Here is a 27,653-nt window from a genome sequence, read left to right on the forward strand (position 1 = left end):
TCTACAGTTGCTATGGAAACTGTTCCCTTCCTCTCCCCACAATCCATTCTGGCTCCCTGCTTCATGTGCTACTCTTTATGATTGTAGTAGAAAAGGACTGCACATTTTCCCATGCCCTTTTCCAGATTCAGATCTGCAACTGGCGGTGTGTGTGTGAAGGGGCACCCTACCACCTGATATCCTGACAGCACTGTTTTCCTGTCTGTGCTACAAAAAGGATTTTCCCAGCCATGTCTGAAATATTTACAGTATGGACTGGCTGGTTAGCTATAACATGTTTCATGATAGGGCCAGGATTTTCTGTGAGGTACTTAACAATCAGAGCGTGGCTCAGTGGCAGCCTTGTTGTATCAGGTATTATCACTCTTTCCTGTCTTTGAGGGGAGTGGGGTTTCATGTGTGTGCATGTGAGTGTGACAGGACAACTTGGGGTGTTGTTCCTCAGACACCCTCTACTTCTTTGTTTAACATAGCAGGGTCTCTCATTGGCCTGGAACTTCACCTGGGAGGCTAGGCTAGCTGTCCAGCAAGCTCCCAGGGACCCACCGGTCTCTCCCTCCCACCTCACCATCTCTGGGATTACAAGTGCACACCCCTGTGCCTGGCTCTTTAGGGTTCTGAGAATCTGAACTCAGGGCCTCGTGCTTGCAAGGGTAATACTTTACCAACTGAGCCATCTCCCCAGCCCCTCTTTTCTTCTACCATCTCCAAAGTGCAAGGTAAATGGGAGAAAAAGCAAGTACTGCCGGAGCCTAGAGACAGGTCTTCTGTCTGAGACATACAACAGAATTAATCAGGATAAGAGACGCTGTAGTGGTGGAGACACTTTGAGGAATCGGGGTGGTGGCAAGGGGAGGGGAGCGAGAGAGGGAGAGAGGGAGAGGGAAAGGGAGAGAGTATTTATTCAGTTCTGTACAGTAACTGCACCGCCTCCTAAGGTTATCCACTGTGTCACATCACTAGTAGTTGGGAAGTTCTTTCCTGGGTTTTACTCAAAACCTCCATGCTGCAGTCTGAGCTCATTGCACTCAGCAGAGATGGAGACTAGCCAACCACTATCCTTGGAATAACAACTCACTAGGGACTCAGGGCAGGAAGGTCATCCTGTCCCCTTCAATACTGCGCAACCCGCCTGACCACGCCCAGAGCTCGGGGCAAGGACAGGGAAACCCAGGTTGGCGACCTAGACCCTAGCAGGTAACAAAGGGGGAAACAAAACGGAAAAGAAAAAAAAAAATCCAGACAACGATGACACCCAGATACAGACCACTATAGAAACTCCGAGCCAGGGGCAAGATGGCTCCCCACGGTTCGGGCTAGGCTGCAGAACTGACACACAGTGCTCATCACAGACCCATTTTAACTAGATGCTGTTCCTGCGCGGAGGCCGTGGACTCCGCCCTCTGCTGGGTCCTGCAGAGCTCCTACCCTAGCCCAAGTCGGAGGGGAAAACTTGGATCTGGAAAACTGCAGGTGGATGACTGCAGCTGCCACTCCATCACAGAGCGGTGCGCAGAGCCACAGCTACTGCATCCCGGCCACGCCCATGCGGCGCTTTGGCTCCGCCCCCAGACAGGCAATGGCCAATGAGCTGCTCCTGCCGCCGGCCTTTAAGAACCGCGCGCACTCTCCCCGCAGCGGACGCAGCCGGCCTAGCACTCCGCGGGAGTTTCCATGGCGACCGAGGCCCGGACTGCGCGGCCTGGCAGCGTTGCCATGGAGACAACTCCGGAGCTGGGGCTCCGGAGCCCCGGCGCATCGCCGGCTCAGAACCCCGCGGAGCCTCTGCGCGAGGCCGGTGCCGCGGTGGCCGCAGCGCGCTGGGATCTGCGGAAATACTCCTTGCTCATCGTGATCGGCGATATCGGAACAGAAAGTCAGCTGAGGGCCGTGCGGGCCCACCTTGAACAAGGTGAGCCGCTGTCCTGGCTGTTCCGCAGCACTCCATCCGTGCCTTTCCGCCATCTGCATTCATCTCCCAGTGCACACTTCTGTAGCCTCCATTTCTATGTGCACTTCTCGAGACCTGTGCCCCTGTCACCTGCATGTCTTCCATGCATCTGTGTCCTCTCGAGCTGCCAACATCTCGCTTGCCCATTCTTCCCCAAAAACCCCGTGAAGAGCTCCGGGCAGACCCTGGAGTCCCTCTGGTCACACCCCTTTCCCGCAGTGTCTCGACCAGACGTCGGAAAGTCCTCGCCAGACCCTGAAAAGCCCATGTCCCTACCTTACAGTTTCTTCTTTAGGGGAGCTTTCTGAACGCAGGGTACACATCACAAACCTCTGAATGCTGGCAGCCAAGTTGAGAGAGTGACCTTCGTGGCTCCTCAGCTCACCTCCCTCAGCTGTGCCTGTGGCGCAGTGCTGCGGAGCCACCTGCGGGTGGAAGCGAGCCTCCTCGGAGGGGTGGAGGTAAGGGAGGGGGGGGGCACAGAAAGAGAATCTAGAATCTAATTTAGCTAGAGGAATCATTAAGAAAACCAACGGTATATGGGAATAGACCCTTGGGTGTCGCTTCTACCATAACTGGACAGCCTTGCAAAATAAAACAAAAACTGCAAGCTCATTTATTACCAAATTCAGTCTAAACTCTGCTCTTTGCCCTCTGGCTCCCACAAAGGGGAAAAAGCAGTTGCGAGATACCTAGAGGTGCTAGCTGCCCTCCTTAGAGGTGTTACCTTCCTCGCCGCTGCTCCTCCAGGAGCTTGACAGTGCTCTCTGCAGTCCCATCAGATGACTTTGCCTAGCACCCTCTCTTTTTTTCTTTCACAGGGATTCTCTCCTGGAACATTGACTTATCGTCCTTTGACTTGAACCAACAGTTGAGACTCTTCATTACCCGGCACCTAGCTCACTTCTCCTCAGAGGTCAAAGGTTAGGACTAGGGTCATTTGTCTCAGTCCTTTGGGTGTGGGCTGGAAGAGGAGAGGTCCAGTATCCAGGGCAGAACTGGCCTCGTGGGAGGTTTGAGCCGGGGAGAAGGGAGGGTTTTTTGTTTTTGTTTTTTTAACGGCTCCACAGCTACCCAGACATTCCCAGTACACTCTTCAAACACACGATATGATGTCAGAACATAATTTTTCCAAGAAGAGCGTTATTTGTACACAGCAGGTGAAAAGAGCTGCTAAGAAAGTGCTCAGATCACTTTCAGGCAAAACCCCAGGTTTTTCTTCTGTGTCCCCCTTTCTGCTTCCCCCAGCCTCCCTGTCCCCCCTTATACACACTCCAGAGTGCCTTGCTCAACATCCCAGACCCTTGTTTCTCACAGTCCACCCTTCAGGACGCATTTCTGTTTCCTCTTCACTTAGCCGGCAGCTCTGCAGAGCAGAGCAGAATGCTGCTCTCAAAGGCTGAGCAGATCAGCACCATCAGATCAAGGCCGGGACAAAGGTCTCTGGATTTCTTGAGGCTTGGTTCTGGGATCATTTCTACTGAGTCGGAGAAATAGTCTAGAAGTGTGAGATAAGATTTTAGGAATTACCATTCTATGACAGATGTCTACTGAGTACAGGATGTCTTACGTCCCTTGATAAAGGTGTTGGACAGCTGGTTGGATTATTGTAAATGTTGACACACCAATCCATGCAACTTTCTTTTTTTAAAAACAGGGTCTCACTATGTAGTCCAAGCTGACCTTGACTTGACATATAGTCTAGGATGGTATCAAACCTGTTATCCTCCTGTCTCTACATCCTGAGTGCTAGGACTGTAGGTATGCATCACCAGACCTGCTTCCATGGAGTTTTATAGAATGTGAATTCCATTAGGCTCATAGTCATTGGCATCAAATAACAGAATTCATATGTCAATAATTCTCAACAGCCTAGTACAGTAGAAAGTCACCTCTTTCTGCTCCTCCAGTCTGGCAGATCTTTGGTCATTTCCTCATTGATCATTTTTCATGAGCTGCTGAGAAGCTGGAGAAAACTAGGCTTACATGAGCAAAGCTCCATTATACTCAGAATATGTGCAGCAACTTGAAAGAAAAGTGTGAAGCTGGAATCTTCCTGATGGACTGGCTTCCTGTCAGACTAGCCACTTACTCTTTTGAGATTCCTTTCTGTTGAGAATTACCCATGTCATGACGTCCTCCACTATTCTCAGTGACCAAAGAGACTATACCACTCAAAGATCCTAGAAGCAAGACTGAATAAAGGAATTGCAGGGGATTAAACTCATTACTGACGTTTGGGTTTTTTTTTTTTTATTAGGAATTCACACCAAATGCTCTAGCCTTGTCCTTTTGGCCATAAAGACTTTAAGCAATGTAAGAAATGAATGGAACTTAAGACAAAATCCTTAGCTATTCTTCAGATTAAGATGAAGGGAATGCTTGGGAAGTGGTTTGCAGAGAGATGCATTCTCAGGCACTTCTTGGAAACAAGCGTCGGTATAGAAACACCTACTGAACGCTTCAGAATTTTGCTATGATGTCCTCAAGAGGCTTGGGGCCATCCACCCAAAAGGAAGGCTGACTTTTAGCATACATTTTGTTCATGGTGGCCTATGTCCCTGGAGAACAGTGGAGAATTTCCTGGAAAAAAAGAAAAAGAAAAAAATAATAACAACCCGCAGAGCTTCAGGCAGCCATGGCCCCACCCTGCTGGCTTCTCTGTCAGCTGTCCCTGCCCACCGTCTGCCCAGAGCAGCTGCGGACGCTGCCTCCTCCTTCAGCCTCTTGTGATTGCCCAGGCTAAAGTCACCAGGAGCTGGGGGGGGGGGGGGGCGGGGGGCGGGGCGGCTCAAGGAGATACACTAAATGCCCCTGGCTTGACCTTTTTGGCCTGCTCCTTAGGGGGACCACCATTTCTTCACACTCTAGGCCAAAATAATGAAGGAACAAAATATATCTTGAGTGACAGGAAGAGTGCCATTACCACTAGGGCTCACCCTCTCTACATTTACAGTCCCACCCCCACACACATACAGAAAAAAAGAGACCCCAGATAGTCAGTGGCCCAGCTCCTTCTAGTGGTCAAGTCTGGTAAAAAGCTTTAAAGGGTAGTTCTCATACCATGTGCTCTTCAGCAGAGATTTGGGGGCCTTCCTTTAGAGCTTCTACTCCTTCTCCTAAAAATCCCTGAAGCTTCTAAGCATTTTTAACACTTAACTTAGAAAAACCTAGGATAATCGAAAACTTAGCTTAAGGCCTGGGGTGCAGCTCAGCGGTAGAGTGCCCACCTAACATGCAGCTTATGCAACTCAGCAGTAGAGTGCCTACCTAATGTGCAGCTCATGCAACTCAGCAGTAAAGTGCCTACCTAATGTGCAGCTCATGCAACTCAGCAGTAGAGTGCCTACCTAACGTGCAGCTCATGCAACTCATCAGTAGAGTGCCTACCTAATGTGCAGCTCATGCAACTCAGCAGTAGAGTGCCCACCTAACATGCAGCTTGGCAGTAAAGTGCCCATCAAACGTGCAGCTCAGTGGCAGAGTGCCCACCTAACAGGCAGAAGGCCCCAGACCCACAGGGAATAGGGATAAGGAATGGTGGGCCGACACACTGACACATCTCTACTGAGTGTCAATATGTCTACTGTTGAACTCCTATAAGAAAGGGAGGGTTGGCTGGGTGGTGGTGGATCTCTGTGAGTTCAAGGCCAGCCTGGTCTACAGAGCAAGATCCAGGACAAGCACCAAAACTACACAGAGAAACCCTGTCTCAAAAAAAAACAAAAAAACAAAATAAATAAATAAAAATTAAAAAAGAAAGAAAGGGAGGATTGATATTCTAAGACTTGAAGAAGCACAGGCTAGCCTGGTGTGGTGGTACAGTCCTATAATCCCAACATTGGGGAGGTAGAGGCAAAGGATCATCCTTGACTACATAGCAAGTCCAGGACCAGTCTGGGCTACCTAAGACCCCAGATCTGGAGCTGGAAAGAGGTACAAGGGGTGGAGAGGGGAAGGCTGAGAACCCCTTGAGTCCTTCTGTCTGATTCTTTCCATTCATGTGCTCAGAGGATCCTGATTTAGAGGTTTACACTGTTATCTGAAGTGGGAAGGCAGAGAGAGAAGAGTAGAAGTCAAGCCTCGTTCTGTAAGCATCTCCAGTTTGGGGTTTGCCCGAGATTTATCCCAGTTTACTTGAGTTTACCCCAGTACTAGTCTGGTCTGGGATTCTGGTTTAGGGTACTCATTCTGAAATCTTCCACAAAGAAAGAAATATTCAGTCATGTTTGTGCATCGCAAGGTTAGGATTCTAGGGAGGAAGAGAACTCTTTCAGATGAAGTCAGTCCTCACAGCGTAGCCGAAGGATGGCGCTAATGTACCCATTCGCTAGTCCAGAAAGCAAACTCTGAGACTGACTTGTTTAGTGGTGTGGTTCAGAAAGTGGCATCAGGAGGCTGTTCAAGCCTCCCTGGCACCATTTCACTGCAGGAGAGTCGAATTAAGGGTCGAGGGGTCACTCATAAGCGGCTGCGTAGAGATGGGCAGAGAAGGAGAACGAACTGTGACCGTATACAAGGTGCGGGGGTGTGTGTGTGTGTGTGTGTGTGTGTGTGTGTGTGTGTGTGTGTGTGTGTGGCTTAGAGCAAGGGTGGATTCTGCTTTCAGTTGGGAAATTTGTTCTCAAGCCCGATGTCTACTAAAGTGCCCCCAACACTGAGAGAGCCCTCAAAAGCAGAGAGGAGACAGGAGGTTGGAGGCAGCATGAAATGAGAGCAATGGAGAGCAATGAGGTTGTGGAAGGGGGTGGGTACTACTCCGTGATGCTCAGGACTGAGCCTGGTTACACTGTGTGTGTCTATACAGATGGCCTCTCCTATCCAAATGGGGATAGGATATGGCCATGTTGCTGCTTTGCATCCCGGATCTGAGCAAGGGTTCTTCTCCTTCTGTTCCCCCTGTTCCCCAGAGTACTGGTGACTCAGCTACTCCTCTGGCTGTAGCTTAAGGGGGTTGGGGGTTGCTGAGAGCAGAGACTATTTTGGCTTCTCTGACCTTCAAAAGCAGTCCTTGGCAGCCTGGAGCAAGGGTGGGGCTGGGGCTGGCCAGTGAGAGGGAGGAAGGAGATGACCACACCCAGGGAGGGTTAATGAGGAGAGGCCAGGGATGTAAGAGTGTGAACATCACAGGGCAAAATGAGTGTTGGCTGCAGCTCTCCAGATCTTTCCTTTGAATCCTGGAGCACTTAGCTGAGTCTGAGGCAGAGGCTGAGATAAGGGCACAAGGTCAACATAAGAAGGTTCAAGATCAAGGCAGACAGACACAACAAAGCGACAAGGAGGAGTCCAGACCCAAACACCCTACAGATCATTTCTAACTGAAAGAGTAGGTTATATTAGACTGGTCTATAGCAAAAAAGCTTTGCCTGAGCCCGGGCTCCGGGCGATGATCCTAGGTCCTTCCCTGAAAGGCAGAAGCCTCCCTTACCCTTCAGAGACTGCCTCCTGACAGCCAGGACACAGAAGCCTCTGCTTGTGTGGGCGATCTCGCAGCCATGCTGCATTAGCACGGGCCTGCATGCAGCTCCCAGGGTCCCTGTGCCCCACCCCAGTGGATTGGGGACTATGTCTGCTCCAGAATTTCACACTATTCTCCAGTCTAAAATGAGACACATTTTTGTCCTCCCCAGTTTTCTATTGATGTGGTCAGGACAGGGTCCAGCTTACCACATCACTCACCATCGCCACACCGCTCCCCTCCATTCATAGCCCCCCAGCCTCTGTCTCCTGTTCTTGCAGTGACTGAAGGTCACTCTCTGGGTCCATCTGAGGGGAGAGGCAGCAGATGGTTTCTAAGAGGAAGGGGGAGGGCCCATGCTACCCTTGCCTCCTATAGCTGGCTCTGTGCCCCAGTGCATGAAGCTCTGGTCCTTTGGTTGATGCTGAGAGGGTATTTATTAACTAAACAGGATTTGGGGAGAAGGTACTCAGAGCTGCAGGAGAGATGGATCTGGCCCTTTGAACTGCTAGGCAACCCCTCAGATTCCTCCCCTTCCCTGTGGCCAAGCAGAAGCACCAGGATGCTGACACTGTGCAGGCCAAGAAACAGTTAAGTCTCCAGTACCTCGTCACAGACCAGCCCCTCTTCCCCGCCCTGGCACCGCCCTCCCCGGCAAGCAGCCCCCCCTCACTCCCACCCCTAGTGCCGCAGACTCTTCCCCGAAGCCACCCGGCTAAGGCCGGAGCCGAGCCGAGCCGATGCCTCCATGAGGGGCTCCCTCCTACGTCCCAGGGTAAGAGCCTAACAGGAAGGCAAGTCATGGCAGAGGGATGGGGGTGCTGTGCTAGGGACTGGGGATGGGGAGCCGCTGACACCTTGTAAATCTGGTGCATCTGGACCGAGGCTAGCCTGGTGGGAAGGCTTCCTGAGATGGAGAGAGGAGGCAAACATTACTGACTGGGGTTCAGCCTGTGGATCCAACAGGGGCTGTGACAGTCCACCTCTGTACGAGGTGGGGGTGGGGACCATCAGCTGAGAGGCAGTAACAGAGGGTGGTGCCACAGGCTTTGCCTGGCAGTCAGGGCATAGAAGGAATTTGGGGGCTATGTCTTTGAGGAGAAACAGAAGAATCTGAGAGGAAGGGGGCTGTTATGGAATGTATCTTCTGGGAGGGTCCTTGGGTTATCAGCTACTACACTGGTCAGCTGCTGCTCCTGTTCTGGGATGAGTAGGGCAAGTAGGATGAGTTTTTGCCAAGTAAGGGAAGGTGGGTAACACTCTGGAAGAGAAGGGAGGAATGGGTCACTAAGACGTGGCATGTGCCTGCTCACAGGCTAACTGGTTTGTTTTTGGCTCCCCTCACCCTATTCCCTGTGGCCAGTTTGAGCTTAGGGCTTTAAGCCCCCCTTTGTGGCCTCTCTGAGGCCGCTCAGGAGCTCGAGAGCACTGGTTCTTCTGCAGCTGCCCTGCATTCCGGGTCCTGTCAACCTCAGGGGTTCCCCGACTCGGCCCCACCCTCACCTCATCTGTGCTTTTCCTCCCAAGATGGGGGCTCTTCAATAGAGAAGCCAGTTTCTTCTCCCTCTCTGTTTGCACCCCCATCCCCACCCCACCCCCCCATGCAGAGGCAGCCAAGAAAATGACTTGTCATGCTGGGGTGGGGGGTGGGGGCGGAGCTGGAGGCTGAGCTCAGCGCGCACACTCACACACACTCACACACTGCGGCAAACTGCAGCTGCCTGAGCAACCCCCTTCTGCCTCACTGCGGAGACACCTGCCCTCCTGCCCACTCAGCTTCACAGCCGAAGCCCACCCCCGACCCTAGCACTGGTCTCGGGAAGTGCCCCAGCCTCTTAAGATAAAGGAAAAACAAGGCAGTTCCCTTCATCGGAAGAGCTGGGGAGCAGAAAAGAGAAACAAGGCTGTCCCCTCGGCCTGAGCAGGGATTCGGGACGTAATGGACTTGCTCCCAGGGCTAGGGCTGGGGTCTTGTGTCAGGACAGGAAGTGGGATCAGAGGTCTTGTGAGGATACACTGGGGACCATGAAGTGCTGGAGTGGAGATTGTCGCTGGAGAGGAAATCTCTTTCTGTTCCACCTAAATTGAAAGTGTGACCTTGTTTGTGTTGGGGGAGTCCTGGCTTTCCTAAATCTGAACTACTTAAGACTGGCAAATGATGTTGACATCCCTAGCCACTTAAGTCCTGCCCCTGCCTGCCTCTGAGGTGGTGCTCATCCTCGGAAGTGACCTTAATGTATCCCTCGATTCCCAAGTTCATAGAAGAGGACCCTTGGACTCCTCTTGGGCCCAACACGCCTGGTATAGGCTTTGAGTCTCCAGCACCCTCGGTTTTCCCAGCTGCATTTGCAGCCCTCTGCTGCCTAGGTCTGCCTGGCCCTCAGCACCGGACTCTTCCTAACAAAAGCCCTGGCCATAGACACCCTTGTCCCAGGCTCGACAGAAAAGGGAGTTGGAGTCACAGAGGAGGGCTCAGGGAACAGACTATGACCCCCTCCCCAGTATCCTCCTGCTGTTTGATGCTCAGCCTCTAAGGTTAACCCTATGGTGGCTGCAAGCAGGATGAAGTGGAGGAGGGCCAGCCGGTGAGCCTAGGAGGTTGCATCCTTCTGTAATCTGTCTCACCCAGTACTTTCTTTAATTTCACTGCTTGGTGTTTTGTGTGACACTGGAGGAACAGTACTGGGGAGAGGATCGGGGACGCCATCGTTCCCCATCCTGGGCATTGACTCTCAACTTCTTTGGTGGTGGTGGTGGTGGTGGTGGTGTTTTTTGTTTGGTTTGGTGTTTTTTGTTTTTGGTTTTGGTTTTTCGAGACAGGGTTTCTCTGTGTAGTTTTGCGCCTTTCCTGGATCTCGCTCTGTAGCCCAGGCTGGCCTCGAACTCACAGAGATCCGCCTGGCTCTGTCTCCCAAGTGCTGGGATTAAAGGTGTGCGCCACCACCGCCCGGTTGGTTTGGTGTTTTGGAACAGAATTCTCTATGTAGCTCTGGATGTCCTGGAACTTAGCTGGCCTTGAATTCACAGAAATCCACCCACCTTTGCCTTCTGATTAAAGGTGTACACCACCATACCCAGCTTGCTGTTGTTTTTCTTTTGGGTGTGTGTGTGTGCGTGCATGCATGTATAGGTAGATCAAAGGACAGCTTGCAGGAGGTGGCTCTCTCCCCACCTCAGTCCTGGGGATCAAACTCAGGTGTCAGGCTTGGCAGAAAGCACCACTGGCCCTGTTTCTTGGCTTTGAATGAACTCAGTCACTTACTTCCAATATCCACAGGCTGAGACAAGAAGTGTTCAGGAGGGACAAGTGGGGCAGTGTGCTAGGCGACTCTGAAGCCTGGGCACGTGAAGGTGAGACAGGAGAGGGAGTGTGAAACACTTGCGGAGGGTGTGCATGGGTCTGACTGAAGGTCTGGCAGAGTCAGAAAACAGAATTGCAGGTTGGAACTCTCTATCCTTGAATTATAAAGCTCCAAGAACCAAGCTGACACATGTCTCCCAAATCTTCTGGAACAGGACTTCTGTCCTTGGATGGGGCAGTGGGTGTGGAAAGGATGGGGAAATCTGTAGAGACGGAAGCTACTGTCTCCTCTACTGGCCAAGGGCAAAGGCAGAGAAAGCTCAATAAAGACTGTCATCCCAGGAGCCCTCCCTCCAGCTGAGCTCCGCCCCCCCATCCCCCCTCCATTCCCCAGGCAGCACCAGGAACTTAGTGCTCCTGAGGGACAAAAGCTTCTTGTCAACAGGGTAGTCTGGGGCAAAGGGGCGGGGCCTGGGCAGCAGAGGGTGTGGCAGATGGAGGAAAGGGAGAAGTCAGTTAGTGTGGGGGAGGGGAGGAAGAAATCCTGAAAGGAGGGGCGAGAGGAGGCAGTTCCTGGACCTTACTTAGTGGTATCCTAGATGGCTGGGTTTAAGGATAACCAGGACTCAGTTTCCCCTGTACTCCGTTTTCTGATCATTTGTTTTTTCCTCTCCTGCCCCTTACAGTACTTCTCATTTTAAGTTAATGCCTACTAATCTCAATACAAATGCCTACGTCTCTCCCTCAGGCCAGAGGACCCTCTGCCACCAGAGTGAGATCCTAGAGACCATCATCCTGGTCAACCCCAGTGCAGACAGCATCAGCTCAGAGGTAAGGTCAGGGCTGATGCCTTGTTACCTTTGCGAGGTCACTACAATCTCGTCTGCTATCCCAGCTGACATAATCCTCAGCCCCACTCCGGGGCATCCCAGTAAGAAACATGTCCATATATTACTGAAGTGGGGACCGGGGTTTTCAGTGCCTTCCCCTGGGTCTCCCAAATCTGTGACCAATCTGTCCTCCCATTTCAGGTTCACCATCTTCTTAGTAATCCATCAGCTCACAAACTCCTAATCTTGAGTGGGCAAACTCTAGAGCCTGAGGGAGACCTTATCCTACAGAGTGGTACCTACTCCTACCAAAACTTTGCCCGGGTCCTTCACAGTCCTGAGGTAAGCTCCCTACTGAGCATCTGAGAAGGGAACAAGGGGCAGGATTTAAATTGTGGTGAGAAAGACAAGGAAGTCTTGTATGATTTGACCATCAGGAACCCTGACAGGGATTCCTGTCAGGGAGGTAGGCATTTACCTCAGAAACAGGCAAAGATTAGGGGGCTGAATCTGAGTCAGACCACCCCAATGACCTGATCGGCTTCTGTCTCCACTCCTCTAGATTGCCCAATTGCTCAGCAATAGAGACCCTGGGATCCAGGCTTTCCTCACTGTTTCCTGCTTAGGGGAGGGTGATTGGAGCCACCTGGGTCTGTCCAGTTCCCAAGAGACCTTGCACCTCCAGCTAAATCCTGAGCCTGTGTTACCCACCATGGATGGTGTGGCTGAGTTCTCCGAGTATGTCTCTGAGACTGTGGATGTGCCATCCCCCTTTGACCTGCTTGAACCCCCCACCTCAGGAGGCTTCCTCAAGCTCTCCAAGCCTTGCTGTTACATCTTTCCTGGTGGCCGTGGGGACTCTGCCCTCTTTGCTGTCAATGGTTTTAACATCCTGGTGGATGGTGGTTCTGATCGCAAGTCCTGCTTCTGGAAGCTGGTGCGGCATCTGGACCGCATCGACTCCGTGCTGCTCACACACATTGGGGCTGACAATCTGCCAGGCATCAACGGACTCCTGCAGCGCAAAGTGGCAGAGCTGGAGGAGGAGCAGTCCCAGGGCTCCAGCAGCTATAGCGACTGGGTGAAGAACCTCATCTCGCCTGAGCTTGGAGTGGTGTTCTTCAATGTGCCCGATAAGCTTCGGCTGCCGGATGCCTCCCGGAAGGCCAAGCGCAGCATTGAGGAGGCCTGTCTCACTCTCCAGCACCTAAACCGCCTAGGCATCCAAGCTGAGCCTCTGTACCGTGTAGTCAGCAACACCATTGAGCCGCTGACCCTCTTCCACAAAATGGGTGTGGGTCGGCTGGACATGTATGTCCTCAACCCTGTCAAGGACAGTAAGGAGATGCAGTTCCTCATGCAGAAGTGGGCGGGTAATAGTAAAGCCAAGACAGGTATTGTGCTGGCCAATGGGAAGGAGGCAGAGATCTCTGTCCCCTACCTGACCTCCATCACCGCTCTGGTGGTCTGGCTCCCAGCCAACCCTACTGAGAAGATCGTGCGTGTGCTTTTCCCAGGAAATGCTCCCCAGAACAAGATCTTGGAGGGCTTGGAAAAGCTTCGGCACCTGGACTTCCTGCGCTATCCCGTGGCCACACAGAAGGACCTGGCTGCTGGGGCTGTGCCTGCCAACTTGAAACCCAGCAAAATCAAACATCGGGCTGACAGCAAGGAGAGCCTCAAAGCTGCTCCCAAGACAGCAGTGAGCAAGCTGGCCAAACGCGAGGAAGTGTTAGAAGAGGGAGCCAAGGAGGCCCGCTCAGAGCTGGCCAAGGAGTTAGCCAAGACAGAAAAGAAAGCAAAAGACGCGTCGGAGAAGCCCCCAGAAAAGCCCTCCAAGCCCGAGAGGGTGAGGACAGAGTCCAGCGAAGCACTGAAGGCCGAGAAGCGGAAGTTGATCAAAGACAAAGTGGGGAAGAAGCACCTGAGAGAGAAGATATCAAAGCTGGAGGAGAAAAAGGACAAGGAGAAGAAGGAGATCAAGAAGGAAAGGAAGGAACTCAAGAAGGAGGAAGGGAGGAAGGAAGAGAAAAAGGACGCCAAGAAGGACGAGAAGAGGAAAGACACCAAACCGGAAGTAAAGAAATTCTCCAAACCAGACCTGAAGCCTTTCACCCCCGAGGTCCGCAAGACCCTCTATAAAGCCAAGGCCCCTGGAAGAGTCAAGACGGACAAAGGCCGAGCTGCCCGCGGGGAGAAAGAGCTGCCTTCTGAGCCCCGGACACCCCCAGCCCAGAGGGGGCCTGCAGCACTCCCAACTGTCAGTGGGCACAGAGAGCTGGCCTTGTCCTCACCAGAGGACCTCACACAGGACTTTGAGGAGCTGAAGTGTGAGGAGAGAGGTTTGCTGGCTGAACAAAGGGACGCAGGACTAGGCGAGAAACCACTTCCTGTGGATGCTACAGAGCAGGGACACCCAAGCCCAGCCATCCAGGAAAGACATCCCTCTGTCCCAGGGCGGGATCAAGAAGAACACGTGATAAAGGAGAAGGAGGTTGTCCCAGACTTTCTTGAGGACAAAGGGACCAAGAACAGGGGCCCAGACTCAGCGGCTGAGACAGAGAAAGAAACCTGGGAGGAAAAGCAGCAGAGGGAATCTGAGAAGGTCCCGGAGAGCGCTGAGGCCAGGGAGGAAAGTGAACCTGAGGTGAAGGAGGATGTGATAGAAAAGGCTGAGTTAGAAGAAATGGAGGAGGGTCACCCTTCAGATGAGGATGAGGAAGAGACGAAAGCTGAGAGTTTTTATCAAAAACACATGCAGGAAGCTTTAAAGGTAATCCCAAAGAGCAGAGAGGCTCTTGGGGGCCGGGAACTGGGATTTCAGGGCAAGGCACCTGAGAAGGAGACCTCATCATTCCTAAGCAGCTTGGCCACGCCTGCAGGAACCACTGAGCACGTCTCTTACATTCAGGACGAGACAATCCCTGGCTACTCAGAGACAGAACAGACCATCTCAGATGAGGAGATCCATGATGAGCCAGAGGAACGCGCAGCCCAACCCAGATTTCCTACAAGTACCTATGACCTCTCTGGGCCTGAAGGTCCTGGCCCCTTTGAAGCCAGCCAGCCCGCAGATAGCCTTGTTCCTGCCACCCCGAGCAAAACTTATGGGGCACCTGAACCTGAGCTCACCTACCCTCCCAATATGGTGGCTGCCCCTTTGGCTGAAGAGGAACATGTATCTTCAGCTACATCAATCACCGAGTGTGACAAACTCTCTTCCTTTGCCACGTCGGTGGCTGAGGACCAATCTGTGGCTTCACTCACAGCCCCCCAGACAGAGGAGACAGGCAAGAGCTCTCTGTTGCTCGACACAGTCACAAGTATCCCCTCCTCCCGCACTGAAGCCACTCAGGGCTTGGACTACGTGCCATCAGCTGGTACCATCTCACCCACCTCTTCACTAGAAGAAGATAAGGGCTTCAAGTCCCCACCCTGTGAGGATTTCTCGGTGACTGGGGAGTCGGAGAAGAAAGGGGAGGCTGTGGGGAGAGGCCTGCCTGGAGAGAAAGCTGTGGAAAAGAAAGAGAAGTCAAGTGTAACAACATCTGAGAAACTTCCCAGTCAGTATGCTGCCGTGTTTGGAGCCTCTGGACATGCCCTCCATCCAGGGGAACCAGCCCTCGGAGAAGCGGAGGAAAGGTGCCTCAGCCCGGACGACAGCACAGTGAAGATGGCATCTCCTCCGCCATCTGGACCCCCCAGCGCTACCCACACACCCTTTCATCAGTCCCCGGTGGAAGAGAAGTCTGAGCCTCAAGACTTTCAAGAAGACTCCTGGGGAGACACAAAGCATACTCCAGGTGTGGGCAAGGAGGATGCTGAGGAGCGGACGGTCAAGCCAGGGCCTGAAGAGGGCGTACTAGAAGAGGGGAGAGTATCTCTTCCCAGGAGCCCCCAAGCCCAGGATGCCCCTGTCGGCCTTGCCGGGGGTCAGACTGGCTGTACCATTCAACTGTTGCCAGAGCAAGACAAAGCGATAGTGTTTGAGACTAGAGAGGCAGGTTCAGCACCAGGAGCAGAAGCCCTTCCTAGAGAGGTGAGCGCACTGCTTGAAGAACACCGTGGGCCCCAGGGAGATGAGGCACTTCGGTCTACCGATCAAAGCCTTTCCCCTGAAGATGCAGAGTCCCTGTCTGTCCTCAGTGTGGTCTCCCCAGACACTGCCAAACAAGAGGCCACCCCCAGGTCTCCCTGCAGCCTGAAAGAGCAGCATCTGCACAAAGACCTTTGGCCAATGGTATCTCCAGAGGACACCCAGTCACTGTCCTTCTCAGAAGAGAGTCCTAGCAAGGAGACTTCTCTGGATATCTCGTCTAAGCAGCTCTCTCCAGAAAGCCTGGGCACCCTCCAGTTCGGAGAACTAAGCCTAGGAAAGGAAGAAAGGGGGCCTCTGGTGAAGGCTGAAGACACCTCTTGCCACCCAGCTCCTGTGTCAATTCCAGAGTCCCACATAGCCACAGTGTCTCCTCTCACAGATGAGACTGCTGGAGAGGCAGATGTCACAGATGAGAGCCCTGCTGGGAAATTACCTGGAAGTCCTTTCTCTCACTCTGCATCGTCAGGCGACAGGAAACACTCACCCGGGGAGGTCATGGGCCCTGGTGAACATCCTACAGATGCCCTTAGGACATCTGACAGCTCCCTCACCAAGAGTCCTGAGTCTTTGTCAAGCCCCGCCATGGAGGACCTTGCCATGGAGTGGGAAGGTAAAGCTCCAGGGTTGAAAGACAGAACTGCTGAGCAGAAGGAAGAGGAACTCAAGCTAAAGAGTGAAATCCTACCGCAGAAGGACAGAGTTCTGCAGGAGAAGGATGCCGTTGTTGAGCAGGACTTGGTCATGCCTCTGACAGACAAGGCTCTGGATGAGAAGACGAGCCTGGGGGACAGCTGGGTAAGACTTCAGAACAGAAGGGCAGAGACTCGGACCAAAAGGATGCAGCCGTAGGGCTAGCCAAGGCTCTAGAACCCAAAGTCAAAGACTTAGAACAGAAGGACCAGGTCCCAGCAGAGAAGGACAAGGCCTCAGAACAAAAGGGCACAGCCCTGCCACAGAGCCAGGCCACGGAAGCAGAGGACAGAGAACAAGAGCACAGAGATTCAAAACAAAAAGACAAGACCCCAGAAGAGAAAGACAGACCCTTAGGACAGAAAGACAGGGCTCCAGAGAGCAGTGCCCCTGAACCAACACAGACAGACAGAACCCCTGAACAGAAAAGCAAGGCTAATAAAGAAGAGAAGGAAGAGGCCTCAGGAGAGACAGACCTGGCCTTAGAACTAAAAGACTGGACCCCAGGAAGGAAGGGTGGTACCCTGGACCAAGACATGAGGGCTGCTGAACAGAAAGGTGGGACCCTAAAAGAGGAGGATAAAGCTCAGGGACAAAGGAGCTCTTGCCTGGAAGATGAAACCACAACACCCAAAGAGACAATCCTTGACCAAAAGGCTCCAGAAAAGGCCAAGGCTGTGGAACAGAAGGATGAAGATGCTCTGGAGAAGACCAGGGCACTGGGGCTGGACGAGAGCCCAGTACAGGAGGGCAAGGCCCAAGAGCAGGAAGAAAAATACTGGAAGGAGCAGGATGTGGTCCAGGGATGGCGAGAAACATCCCCAACCCGAGGAGAGCCAGTTGGAGAACAGAAAGAGCCTGTTCCAGCCTGGGAGGGCAAGTCTCCTGAGCAAGAAGTTAGGTATTGGAGGGACAGAGACATGTCCCTGCAGCAGGATGCATACTGGAGGGAGCTAAGCTGTGAGAGGAAGGTCTGGTTCCCCCATGAGCTAGATGGCCAAGGAGCCCGTTCACGGTACTGCGAGGAACGTGAAAGTACTTTTCTTGATGAGGGGGCAGATGAACAAGAGGTGACCCCTCTGCAGCACACTCCCCGGAGTCCCTGGGCCTCAGATTTCAAGGATTTCCACGAGCCCCTGCCACAGAAGGGGCTGGAGGTGGAGCGCTGGCTTGCAGAGTCACCAGTTGGCCTGCCGCCAGAGGACGACGACAAGCTGACTCGCTCTCCCTTTGAGATCATCTCTCCTCCAGCCTCCCCACCTGAGATGACCAGACAGAGGGTCCCTCCAGCCCCGGGACAAGAAAGCCCTGTCCCAGACACTAAGCCAGTACCACCCACGAGGAATGAACCTACCACCCCTTCATGGCTAGCTGAGATCCCACCATGGGTACCTAAGGATAGACCCCTGCCTCCTGCGCCCCTCTCTCCAGCTCCAGCTCCCCCGACACCCGCCCCAGAACCACATGCTCCTGCGCCCTTCTCCTGGGGCATCGCTGAGTATGACAGTGTGGTGGCCGCAGTGCAGGAGGGGGCGGCTGAGTTGGAAGGTGGACCGTACTCCCCCCTGGGGAAGGACTATCGAAAAGCTGAAGGGGGACGGGATGGAGAGGGTGGAACAGGGGCTCCTGACTGCAGCCCCTACAGTTCAAAGGTCCCAGAACCTGGTGAGGGCCACACGGCCAGAGATACTGAACAGACTGAACCAGAGCAGAGGGAGCCCACACCCTATCCTGACGAGAGAAGCTTTCAGTATGCAGACATCTATGAGCAGATGATGCTTACTGGGCTGGGCCCTGCTTGCCCCACTCGGGAGCCTCCATTGGGGGCATCTGGGGATTGGCTCCCAAGCCTCTCAAGCAAGGAGGAGGCTGCTGGCCGTAATACATCTGCAGAGAAGGAGTCTTCCTCTCCTGTCTCGCCCAAAAGCCTCCAATCTGACACTTCAAGCTTCAGCTATGCAGCTCTGGCAGGGCCCACGGTACCTCCCAGGCAAGAGCCTGAGCCAGGGCCCAACGTGGAGGCCAGCCTCACCCCGCCGGCAGTGCCGCCCCGTGCTCCGATCCCCCTGAGCAAAGACCCAAGCCCCCCTCCTAATGGAAGCACAGTGAGCTGTAGCCCAAGCAGGAGGGCCCCATCCCCCAGAGAACCGTGCCGAGGTCACTGGGATGACACTAGTGACTCAGACCTGGAGAAGGGGGCTCGGGAACAGCCAGAGAAAGAGGCCCAGTCCCCAAGTCCCCGTCACACCATGCCTGTGGGCCACTCCTCAATGTGGCCTGAAACTGAGGCCCATACCAGCCCTTCCTCAGACTCACACCTAGGACCTACCCGACCAAGTCTGGACTTCCCTGCTTCAGCCTTCGGCTTCTCCTCCTTGCAACCTGCTCCCCCTCAGCTGCCCTCTCCAGCTGAACCCCGTTCTGCACCCTGTGGCTCCCTTGCCTTCTCTGGGGACCGAGCACTAGCCCTGGTTCCAGGAACTCCAACCAGAACCCGACATGATGAGTACCTGGAAGTGACCAAGGCACCCAGCCTGGATTCCTCACTACCCCAACTCCCATCACCCAGCTCTCCAGGGGCCCCTCTCCTCTCCAATCTGCCACGACCTGCCTCACCAGCCCTGTCTGAAGGGTCCTCTTCTGAGGCTACCACACCTGTCATTTCAAGTGTGGCTGAACGCTTCCCTCCTGGTTTAGAGGCTGTTGAACAGGGCACTGGTGAATTGGGCCCAGGAACGGAGCCAGCTGCCCACAGCCTCTGGGACCTCGCTCCCCTGAGCCCAGCACCTTTATCCTCATTGGACTCGGCTCCAGCTCCAGCTCCAAGCCTGCCTGGAGACATGGATGATGGTATGCTGCCCTGCCGCCTGGAGTGCTCAGGGGAACCCACCAAGAAGCCAAGCCCCTTCCAGAGCCCCTCTGGAGATCATGCAGCCAACGGCCTAGCAGAAAACAGCCCCAGTCTCCCAGGGCTCGCCACAGCCAAGGCAGAAAAAGAAGAGGCTGAGGCCTGCTCTGCTTGGGAACGAGGGCGGCCGGACACACTTCTCTCATCTGAGCAGCTGCTGCGTCCTGGGAAGAGCTCCGGGGGCCCACCCTGCAGTCTTTCTCCTGAAGTTGAGGCTGGACCTCAGGGATGTGCTACAGAGCCCCGCCCCCACTGCGGGGAGCTTTCTCCCTCATTCCTGAACCCACCTCTGCCCCCATCCACAGATGACAGTGACCTTTCAACAGAAGAAGCTCGGCTGGTAGGAAAAGGAGGGCGGCGCCGGGCAGGGAGGCCAGGGTCCACCGGGGGCCCGTGCCCTATGGCTGATGAGACACCCCCCACATCAGCCAGTGACTCGGGCTCCTCACAGTCAGATTCTGATGTCCCACCAGAAACTGAGGAGTGTCCGTCCATCACAGCTGAGGCAGCCCTCGACTCAGATGAAGATGGGGACTTCTTGCCCGTGGACAAAGCTGGGGGAGTTGGTGGAACTCACCACCCCAGGCCTGGCCACGACCCACCGCCGGTTCCCCAGCCAGACCCCCGCCCATCCCCTCCCCGACCAGATGTTTGCATGGCTGACCCCGAGGGGCTCAGCTCAGAGTCTGGGAGAGTTGAGAGACTACGAGAAAAGGAGAAGGTGCAGGGGCGACTAGGGCGGAGGGCCCCAAGCCGGGCCAAGCCCGCATCTCCTGCGCGGCGTCTGGATATTCGGGGAAAACGGTCACCTACCCCTGGTAAAGGGCCTGTAGATCGAACATCTCGGGCCCTGCCCCGACCACGCAGCACTCCAAGCCAGGTCGCCCCAGCGGAGGAAAAGGATGGACATAGTCCCATGTCCAAAGGCTTAGTCAATGGACTCAAGGCAGGATCCAGTGAGTATATTAGGAAAGTGGGAATGGGAATACGGTGGGTTGGAGCAGTTATGTGCTAGCTAAAGGCTCTAGCTGTTCAAGAAAGTGGGGAGGTGACCAAATATCCTTTGTTTTTGTTTTTTTTTCCGAGACAGGGTTTCTCTGTGTAGTCCTGGCTGTCCTGGAACTCACTTTGTAGACCAGGCTGGCCTTGGACATACTGAGACACACTGAGATCCGCCTGCCTGCCTCTGCCTCCGAGTGCTGGGACTAAAGGTGTGCATCACCACCGCTGGGCTCTTTTTTATAACAATGCATTCTGCTTGTCTCTACAGCAGCCTTGGGCTCCAAGGGTGGCTCTGGCCCTCCTGTGTACGTGGATCTTGCCTATATTCCAAATCACTGCAGTGGTAAGACTGCTGATCTGGACTTCTTCCGCCGAGTGCGTGCATCCTACTATGTGATCAGTGGGAATGACCCTGCCAATGGCGAGCCAAGCCGGGCTGTGCTGGATGCTCTGCTGGAAGGCAAGGCCCAGTGGGGGGAGAACCTTCAGGTGAGTAGCAAGAGACACAAAGGAAGGATTCTGGTCAAAGCTCTGTCAGAGGCAACAGCAGGACAGCCCTAGTCACCAAAGGACAAGGTCCTTCCTACGGCAGCAGGCTCATCTATGAGACCATCAGGCAGTCCTTCCCCTTCATTTGTCTTTTCTTCACATTCTCACCTCGGGCATGTTTTCTTCCTCTTAGGTGACTCTGATCCCCACTCATGACACAGAGGTGACTCGTGAGTGGTACCAGCAGACGCATGAGCAACAGCAGCAACTGAACGTCCTGGTCCTGGCTAGCAGCAGCACCGTGGTGATGCAGGACGAATCCTTTCCAGCCTGCAAGATTGAGTTCTGAATAGACCCGCCCCCCCTTCCCCAAGGATCCACTCCTCTAGCTCATTAGAGAATGGCTACTGCTGAGGCCTTTGGGGTTGAGGGAAATGGAGCTCGGTAGGGGGGCAAGGTCATGTTGTGAGGACTTGGGCTTAGTGGGAGGTACTGTCCTTCCCCTCATCTGTCCCTGGGGTCTCAAAACCAAAGGCAATGTGTGTGGGGGGGGTGATATGAAATTCTGAAAGGTCACCTGAAACCCTCTCCCAGCACTGCCCAATCCTGGTCTTGGATGAGGAGGATGGGTTTCAGTGAGCACACTCCATCCTCGTGGAGCGAGATAACACCCCCGTCCCCGAACCTCGTTATTTATTTGGCATGCCAGAAAGGATTGCCAATAATTTATATGATGTAGGGAAGGCCACCGTTAGTAAGGTGCCCAGAGCTGCACCCTTTCCTCCATCTCCCATGCCCTAGCCACCAGGGTCTGGGGTCCAGCAGGGGCCTGGGTGGCTGCTAAACTGTCTTTGCTTCCCTCAATATCTGAATGTCTCAATCCAAAACTTGAAGCTCTTTAGACCAAGAACTAAGGACAGGAAAAAGGATCTCATCTCCCAGCCCCAGCTTCATACCATTTCCGACCTAGGGCTGTGCCCAGACCAGGCCACCTGGGCAGCACAAAGGGCAAGGAGAGCCCCAACCCCAATCCCTCCAAACTCCCTGATCATCTAGTCTTCGCCCACCCCATTCCAACAGTCCTGATCCCTTCTCATCCCCTGCTTGGCTTCTCTGCATGTGGTCATCTGCTATGGCCTGGTGTGTTAAGGGTTAAAAATAAGCCACTGCCTGACTGCCATGTGTGACTCCCCCAACATTCCAATCCTCTACCATCCTGCAGCTGAAATGGGAACACTGGCTGCCTCTCTAAACCCACACTCTTAGGCAGAGGTTCTGGGAGGTGGAGGCTGGTCTAGAGAACTTGGGGAAAATGGGAGAGGAGGGGAAAGAGGAGAGGAAGCAGAGGAGCTATAGCTGAATTCCTCCAGAGTGAAGTAAAGACAGGCTGAGCACTCTACTACAGGACAGGACCTCGCCCCAGGCAAGCCAGTGAGCAGCCCTGCTAGACCCTGCTGGACGGAGAAACCCAGATGCTGGTAGTCCCTGAGGTTTGCTTTCTTCGCCAAGCCAATGGGAAATCAAAAGGAGCCCACCCCATGTTCTCCCTAGCTCCCTTCTCCCCTCTGCTGTGCTCTGCTCCTCCCCACACTTCCCTGCTACAGTTCCCAGCTGCTGTAACAGAGCCACCTTCAAGTCTAACAATAAATCAAGTTCATTGCAGACGATGTAGTGCTGCTTAGGCTTTTCCAGACTCCACACATTATTTAGTTGTCCTGGTTTCCATCTCGGCTTCAGTTAGCATTATCATTTATCTCGGAAGACTCTTGATTATTCAAACCCATTTCAGGATCCAGGGGAGTCAGAGAACACAGCATGGGTAAAAGGAGGAAGAGATGTGGGAACCAGCATCATTTCTGCAAAGAAGCAGAGTGTGACAGAATATGCCAGTGATCTTAACATTCAGGGTAGTGGTAGGAGAATCAGGAGTTTGAGGGTAGCCTGAGCTACATAGTGAGTGAGTCAGCCCTTGTCTCAAAAACAAAAACAAAAACAAAAAAGCAAGGGCCTGGAGAGGTGGCTCAGTGGTTAAGAACACTGGCTGTTCTTCCCGAGGACTTAAGCATATTGCCAGCACCCACATGGCAGCTTACAATTCTCTAAAACTCCAGTTCCGTGACTCCAACACCCTTTTCTGGCTTCTGTGGGCACCAGGCGTGCATGCAAGCAAAACACCCACACACATACAACAAAAATAAATAAAAATTTAAAAAACAAACACACAAAACAATCTGAAAATGGTTTTAAAATGTGGGCATACACATTTGGTTTAGAGACTGGGATCTGCATTCTATGGGGTCAAAAGCAGTCAGTGTATTTCCCCAGAAAACTCTGAGCCTTTCCATTTACTGCCTAACGGGTGTAAGCTAGATTTACCAGCCCCTACCCCCAAGTAAAGCCTCTATAGTCTTAGGTGTGTCTTGAGTGGTCAGGGTATAAATGTATACATGGAAAAGGGACATTCTAGTCCTCCCAGTGTCCTGAGCTTTCCCAATGTAAAGATGTCAACAGAGCAGAGACCAGGCATTACCTCTTCATGTCAGCCTCCTTCCAAGGCACTGGAGTAAGACATCAGGGTGTGTTTCTCGGGAGCTAATGAGAAGGCAGGCAGCCTTTGCTACTTCACAGAGCTCACGTCTCTTTCCAAGCACACTGCCCAACACTCTGCTCATTAAAAACATTGGGTATGGTAGACTGACCACTACCATCAGAGGGACTCAGATGCCAGACTTCTCTATTTTTAAAGCCAATCCCTGCTCAACTATAATAGTTTTTGATTGATTCAGTCACAGACACAATTGGCTTACTTATTCATTATCGAGTTCACAAAGGCGTCACCACCCCAGCGTTCTCATTATTTACTATTTATTGAGCACTTGCCATGTTCCGGCCCCTGACTCCAATGACCGCATTACCCACACCCACTCCCATCCGTGATCTTTGGGAAAAGCTTCAAAATCACATATGGTTCTAAAGACACATGATATAAGGATAAACCTTTTGGGAACCCTGGAGTGTTTGATCTTTGGCCAGTCTGTCCCTGGCAAACTACAGAAATATATATGTTTATATATATATAATATATATATATATATTAAATCTTTGCTCATGTCTGTACAACATTGATCTCTGCTAACTGCTTAAAATAGAACTTGATTCTCTCTACTACAGCATCTTCTAAGCATAACAGCCTCTTGACAAAAGGAGGCCTAGCTTCATAGGTTGATCCAAATCTCCCAGAGCATTCTAAGTAGTCACTCTGAAGTTGCATGGCAATCTATTATCTATTTTTCTCTAGAGTCACTCTCCAGAGGAACAGGACTAGGGCAGGGGGAGCACTTGGCAATTATATGGAAACACCCATAAGCCCAGTCTAAACCGTGAGTGGCCATGACAGATGTTTGTGAGAAGGAAACTCTATTTTGCAGACATTTCAGGTGGCTATCCTGGGTCTGCTTGTGACAGCAAAGACAAGAGCTTCCTTTAATGCACATATGGTCTGAGGGTACCTTAAGAAGTTGTGAACATTTCCTTCAACAAGTAGAGAGCCTGCTGCCTTGCATTTTATATTTGCTGTCTCCTCAACGGCATCTTCAACAGTTAAGTGGTATTTCCTAGAACAATCTACGATTTCCCACCCCATGGCTAAGTGAAGAGCTAGTAGCTGCTCTGAACGTAAACTGGCTCTTCCTTAGGCATAAGCTCTGGCAGAAGTATGTTTCACGCCCGAAGGCCTACTTCCTCAGATACCCGTGGTGTGACCCCAGGCCTTGCTCTGGCTGGTGTTAGCCAGCAGAAAGGTTCTGGCTCAAATGGCTGGCAGAGTAACACACCAAAGGAGAAAGCGGCTAATTACACACTGCTGGTGGAAGGGATGAGTGCTGGGCGTGGGCCAGGGACTGGCTTTCAGTGTTTACATCACTAGACAGACCCTGGCCTTGGGGGAGAGCCTCACTAAGCAGCTCATCAACCACCTCAGGGACCATCCTGGAGTCCTGATCAGTCTCCTCAGACACCTCCTGAGCCTGCAGACCAGTCTCCTCAGTGAGCTCTTGGGATGGTTTGTCAGCCTCGGGGATGTCTTGAGACAACTCCATGATGGCGGGAACCTCCTGAGCCAGCATGCCAACCTCCACAGAGAACTCCTGGCATGGTGGGCTGATGCCAATTTCCATAAAGGTTTCCTGGACCATGCTGCCAACCCCCACAGGGGATCCATGGACCTCTTGGCACAGCTGGTCACTCTCCACAGGGTTGTCTTGAAAAAGTTGGCAAACTTCCTCGTGAACTTTCTGAGATAGCTGGCCGGCCTTCTGGCACGGCCGACGTGTGTTGGTAGCAGTGTCATGGTTCTTCAGGAACAGCTGGCTGATGTCAGGGACCTCCTGGTTAGGCTGGCCGACCTCCTCAAGGATGTCATGGCATGTCTGAGTGGTGTCTGGGACCTCTTGGCATGTCTGGCTGACCTCGGCAACATCTTGATCTCCTAGAGGGCTGATTTCTACAGGTGGCTCTTGAGGGGACTGATTTGGCTCAACAAGCTCTTGCTGCCTTTCTACGGGGAACTCTTGTGTTCCATCTCCAGGAGTCCCCTGGAGCAACTCAAGGCCTTGGTTTTCTTCAGTCATATGTGTATTTACAGAGGACTGATCACTGAAGCCAAAGTGTGAGTTTCCATCCACTGCAGTAGGAGAGGAAGGGCCAGCACTGGACACGGTGCTGGAGGGACCACTGCTGTCTATAAAGCAAAGTTAGGAGGTCTGGTCAATGAGCAGGAAGAGGAGGCTCTGACCGTGCGTGTACACTAACACTAGGAATGAGCAGGAAGAGGAGGCTCTGACCGTGCGTGTACACTAACACTAGGAATGAGCAGGAAGAGGAGGCTCTGACCGTGCGTGTACACTAACATTAGGAATGAGCAGGAAGAGGAGGCTCTGACCGTGCGTGTACACTAACACTAGGAATGAGCAGGAAGAGGAGGCTCTGACCGTGCGTGTACACCAACACTAGGAATGAGCAGGAAGAGGAGGCTCTGACCGTGCGTGTACACCAACACTAGGAATGAGCAGGAAGAGGAGGCTCTGACCGTGCGTGTACACTAACACTAGGAATGAGCAGGAAGAGGAGGCTCTGACCGTGCGTGTACACTAACACTAGGAATGAGCAGGAAGAGGAGGCTCTGACCGTGCGTGTACACTAACACTAGGAATGAGCAGGAAGAGGAGGCTCTGACCGTGCGTGTACACTAACACTAGGAATGAGCAGGAAGAGGAGGCTCTGACCGTGCGTGTACACTAACACTAGGATACATCTGCTTTGCTGCTCACAGTTTGGAGAAAGAGGGCCTGAATCCTTCCTAAATGTGGCAGACATCTGAGCTTGCTCCGCTCAGGAACTGTCACATTAGCCTAATGGAGACTACAGGAATAATGCTAAGGCTCATCTAAGAGTCAGGAGAATAAGGCCTACTCCATCTAGTTTCTCACAAACACTCTCTGCTCCCAACTCCAAATTTATATGGCTCCTCCTTCATACTTTGGATGTATGTGAACATTCTGTCCCAATGGTTCACAATTACTGTTACTCATCAAAAGTGTGGGGAATACTTAAATACTGATTATCAGGTTCCATCTCCATAGTTTCTAATTCTATAGGTTTAGTTTAAAGTTATGGATAGGAGGGGCTGGAGAGACGGCTCAGAGGTTAAGAGCACTGGCTGTTCTTCCAGAAGTCCTGAGTTCAATTCCCAGCACCCACATGGTGGTTCACAACCATCTATAGTGAGATATGATGCCCTCTTCTGGCATAAAGGCATACATGCAGACAGAACACTGTACATGTAATAAATAAATAAATTGTTAAAAAAAAATAAAGATATGGATAGAAAGCCAGGCGGTGGTGGCGCACGCCTTTAATCCTAGCACTTGGGAGGCAGAGCTAGGCAGATCTCTGTGAGTTTGAGTCCCGCTTGGTTTACAGAGTGAGTTCCAGGACAGGCACAGAGCTACACAGAGAAACCCTGTCTTGAACCACCCCCCCACACACACCAAAAAAAAGATACGGATAGGAAGAAAGGGAGAGGAGGAGAATATTATTTTATTCCCATTTGAGGGTACCATGGGTGTGGCTCAGTGGTAGGGGCAACCTATTATGCACAAAGTCCTGGGATCAATATGCAGCATTGTATAACCCAGGAATGGTGGTGAATACCTATAATCTCAGTACCTGGTAGGCAGGAGGATCAGAAGTTCAAGGTCATCCTCAGCTATACATAGCAAATCAAAGGGCAGCCTGGGCTACATGAGACCATGTATCAAAAAAAAGGAATAGCCGGGCGGTGGTGGCGCACGCCTTTAATCCCAGCACTCGGGAGGCAGAGCCAGGAGGATCTCTGTGAGTTCAAGGCCAGCCTGGGCTACCAAGTGAGTTCCAGGAAAAGGCACAAAGCTACACAGAGAAACCCTGTCTCGAAAAACCAAAAAAAAAAAAAAAAAAAAAAAAAAAAAGGAATAATTTCTTAGCCTTTTGGTTAAGATCAAGAGAAGAATCATTCTTTAACATAATCAATGTGTTTCTGGAGCAAGAGATATCCCAAGAAATAAGTAAGCAAGAGAATGTAGACAAACTTTATAAATCAGGAGTGAGGCACGGTAGTGTACACCTGCAACTGTAGCACTCAGGAGCACTGGAAGTTCAAGGTCAGCCTGGGCTACCTGGCAAGCTCTGGCAAAGCTAGAAAATGATACAGGAAACCTATAAGTGAGGGCAGGTAGGAAAGAACAGCAGACAGGAGAAAGCAACGAGAGCCTGCTGCTCCCGTGACCCTCCCGGGTGTCTGCTCTCACACACCCCCTGATGCGAGGGGCCGCTTCTCCTGCCTTTAGCCCGTCACTGTTCTTGGGAACAGTATCAACAGTGGACTGCT

The 27,653-nt window shown here is 52.6% G+C and overlaps 3 protein-coding genes and 1 long non-coding RNA gene across 12 annotated transcripts in view; 1 reads left to right on the forward strand and 3 right to left on the reverse strand.

Annotated features, from left to right (window-relative positions):
* Positions 1-2,409, reverse strand: part of Tp53bp1 (tumor protein p53 binding protein 1) — a 90,191-nt gene extending 87,782 nt beyond the window's left edge. For 5 of the 8 annotated variants that reach the window (XM_052723199.1, XM_052723202.1, XM_052723205.1 and 2 more), the window contains exon 1: positions 2,228-2,409. The gene's annotated coding sequence lies outside the window, so the exon portion shown is untranslated. The remainder of the gene's footprint in view (positions 1-2,227) is intronic. The other 3 variants (XM_052723206.1, XM_052723203.1, XM_052723200.1) reach the window with 2 other exon arrangements.
* Positions 1,644-22,390, forward strand: Map1a (microtubule associated protein 1A). The gene is given in 8 exon segments (XM_052723197.1): positions 1,644-1,912; positions 2,773-2,874; positions 11,459-11,541; positions 11,742-11,882; positions 12,103-16,411; positions 16,414-20,193; positions 20,508-20,728; positions 20,922-22,390. Coding segments are annotated over 8 exon segments (9,030 nt in total). The 5' UTR covers positions 1,644-1,674; the 3' UTR covers positions 21,078-22,390.
* LOC128100695 (uncharacterized) lies at positions 2,881-11,452 on the reverse strand. Of its 2 annotated transcripts, none has more exons than XR_008214887.1 (3): positions 8,913-11,452; positions 7,631-7,717; positions 2,881-4,534 (listed from the first exon to the last, which is right to left on the reverse strand). It is a non-coding gene; the product is annotated as an uncharacterized LOC128100695 (long non-coding RNA). The 2 variants fall into 2 exon arrangements; XR_008214886.1 differs by having other exon boundaries at positions 8,267-11,452.
* Positions 22,391-23,576: 1,186 nt separating the features above from the next.
* Positions 23,577-27,653, reverse strand: part of Ppip5k1 (diphosphoinositol pentakisphosphate kinase 1) — a 44,107-nt gene continuing 40,030 nt past the window's right edge. The window contains 1 exon segment of the mRNA XM_052723209.1: positions 23,577-25,466. Coding sequence (XP_052579169.1) covers positions 24,577-25,466 — 890 coding nt within the window. The 3' untranslated portion in view covers positions 23,577-24,576.

The sequence above is a fragment of the Peromyscus californicus genome, unplaced genomic scaffold (genome assembly GCF_007827085.1).
Source record: "Peromyscus californicus insignis strain IS unplaced genomic scaffold, ASM782708v3 Scaffold_7__1_contigs__length_154581171, whole genome shotgun sequence".
Lineage (NCBI taxonomy): Eukaryota > Metazoa > Chordata > Mammalia > Rodentia > Cricetidae > Peromyscus > Peromyscus californicus.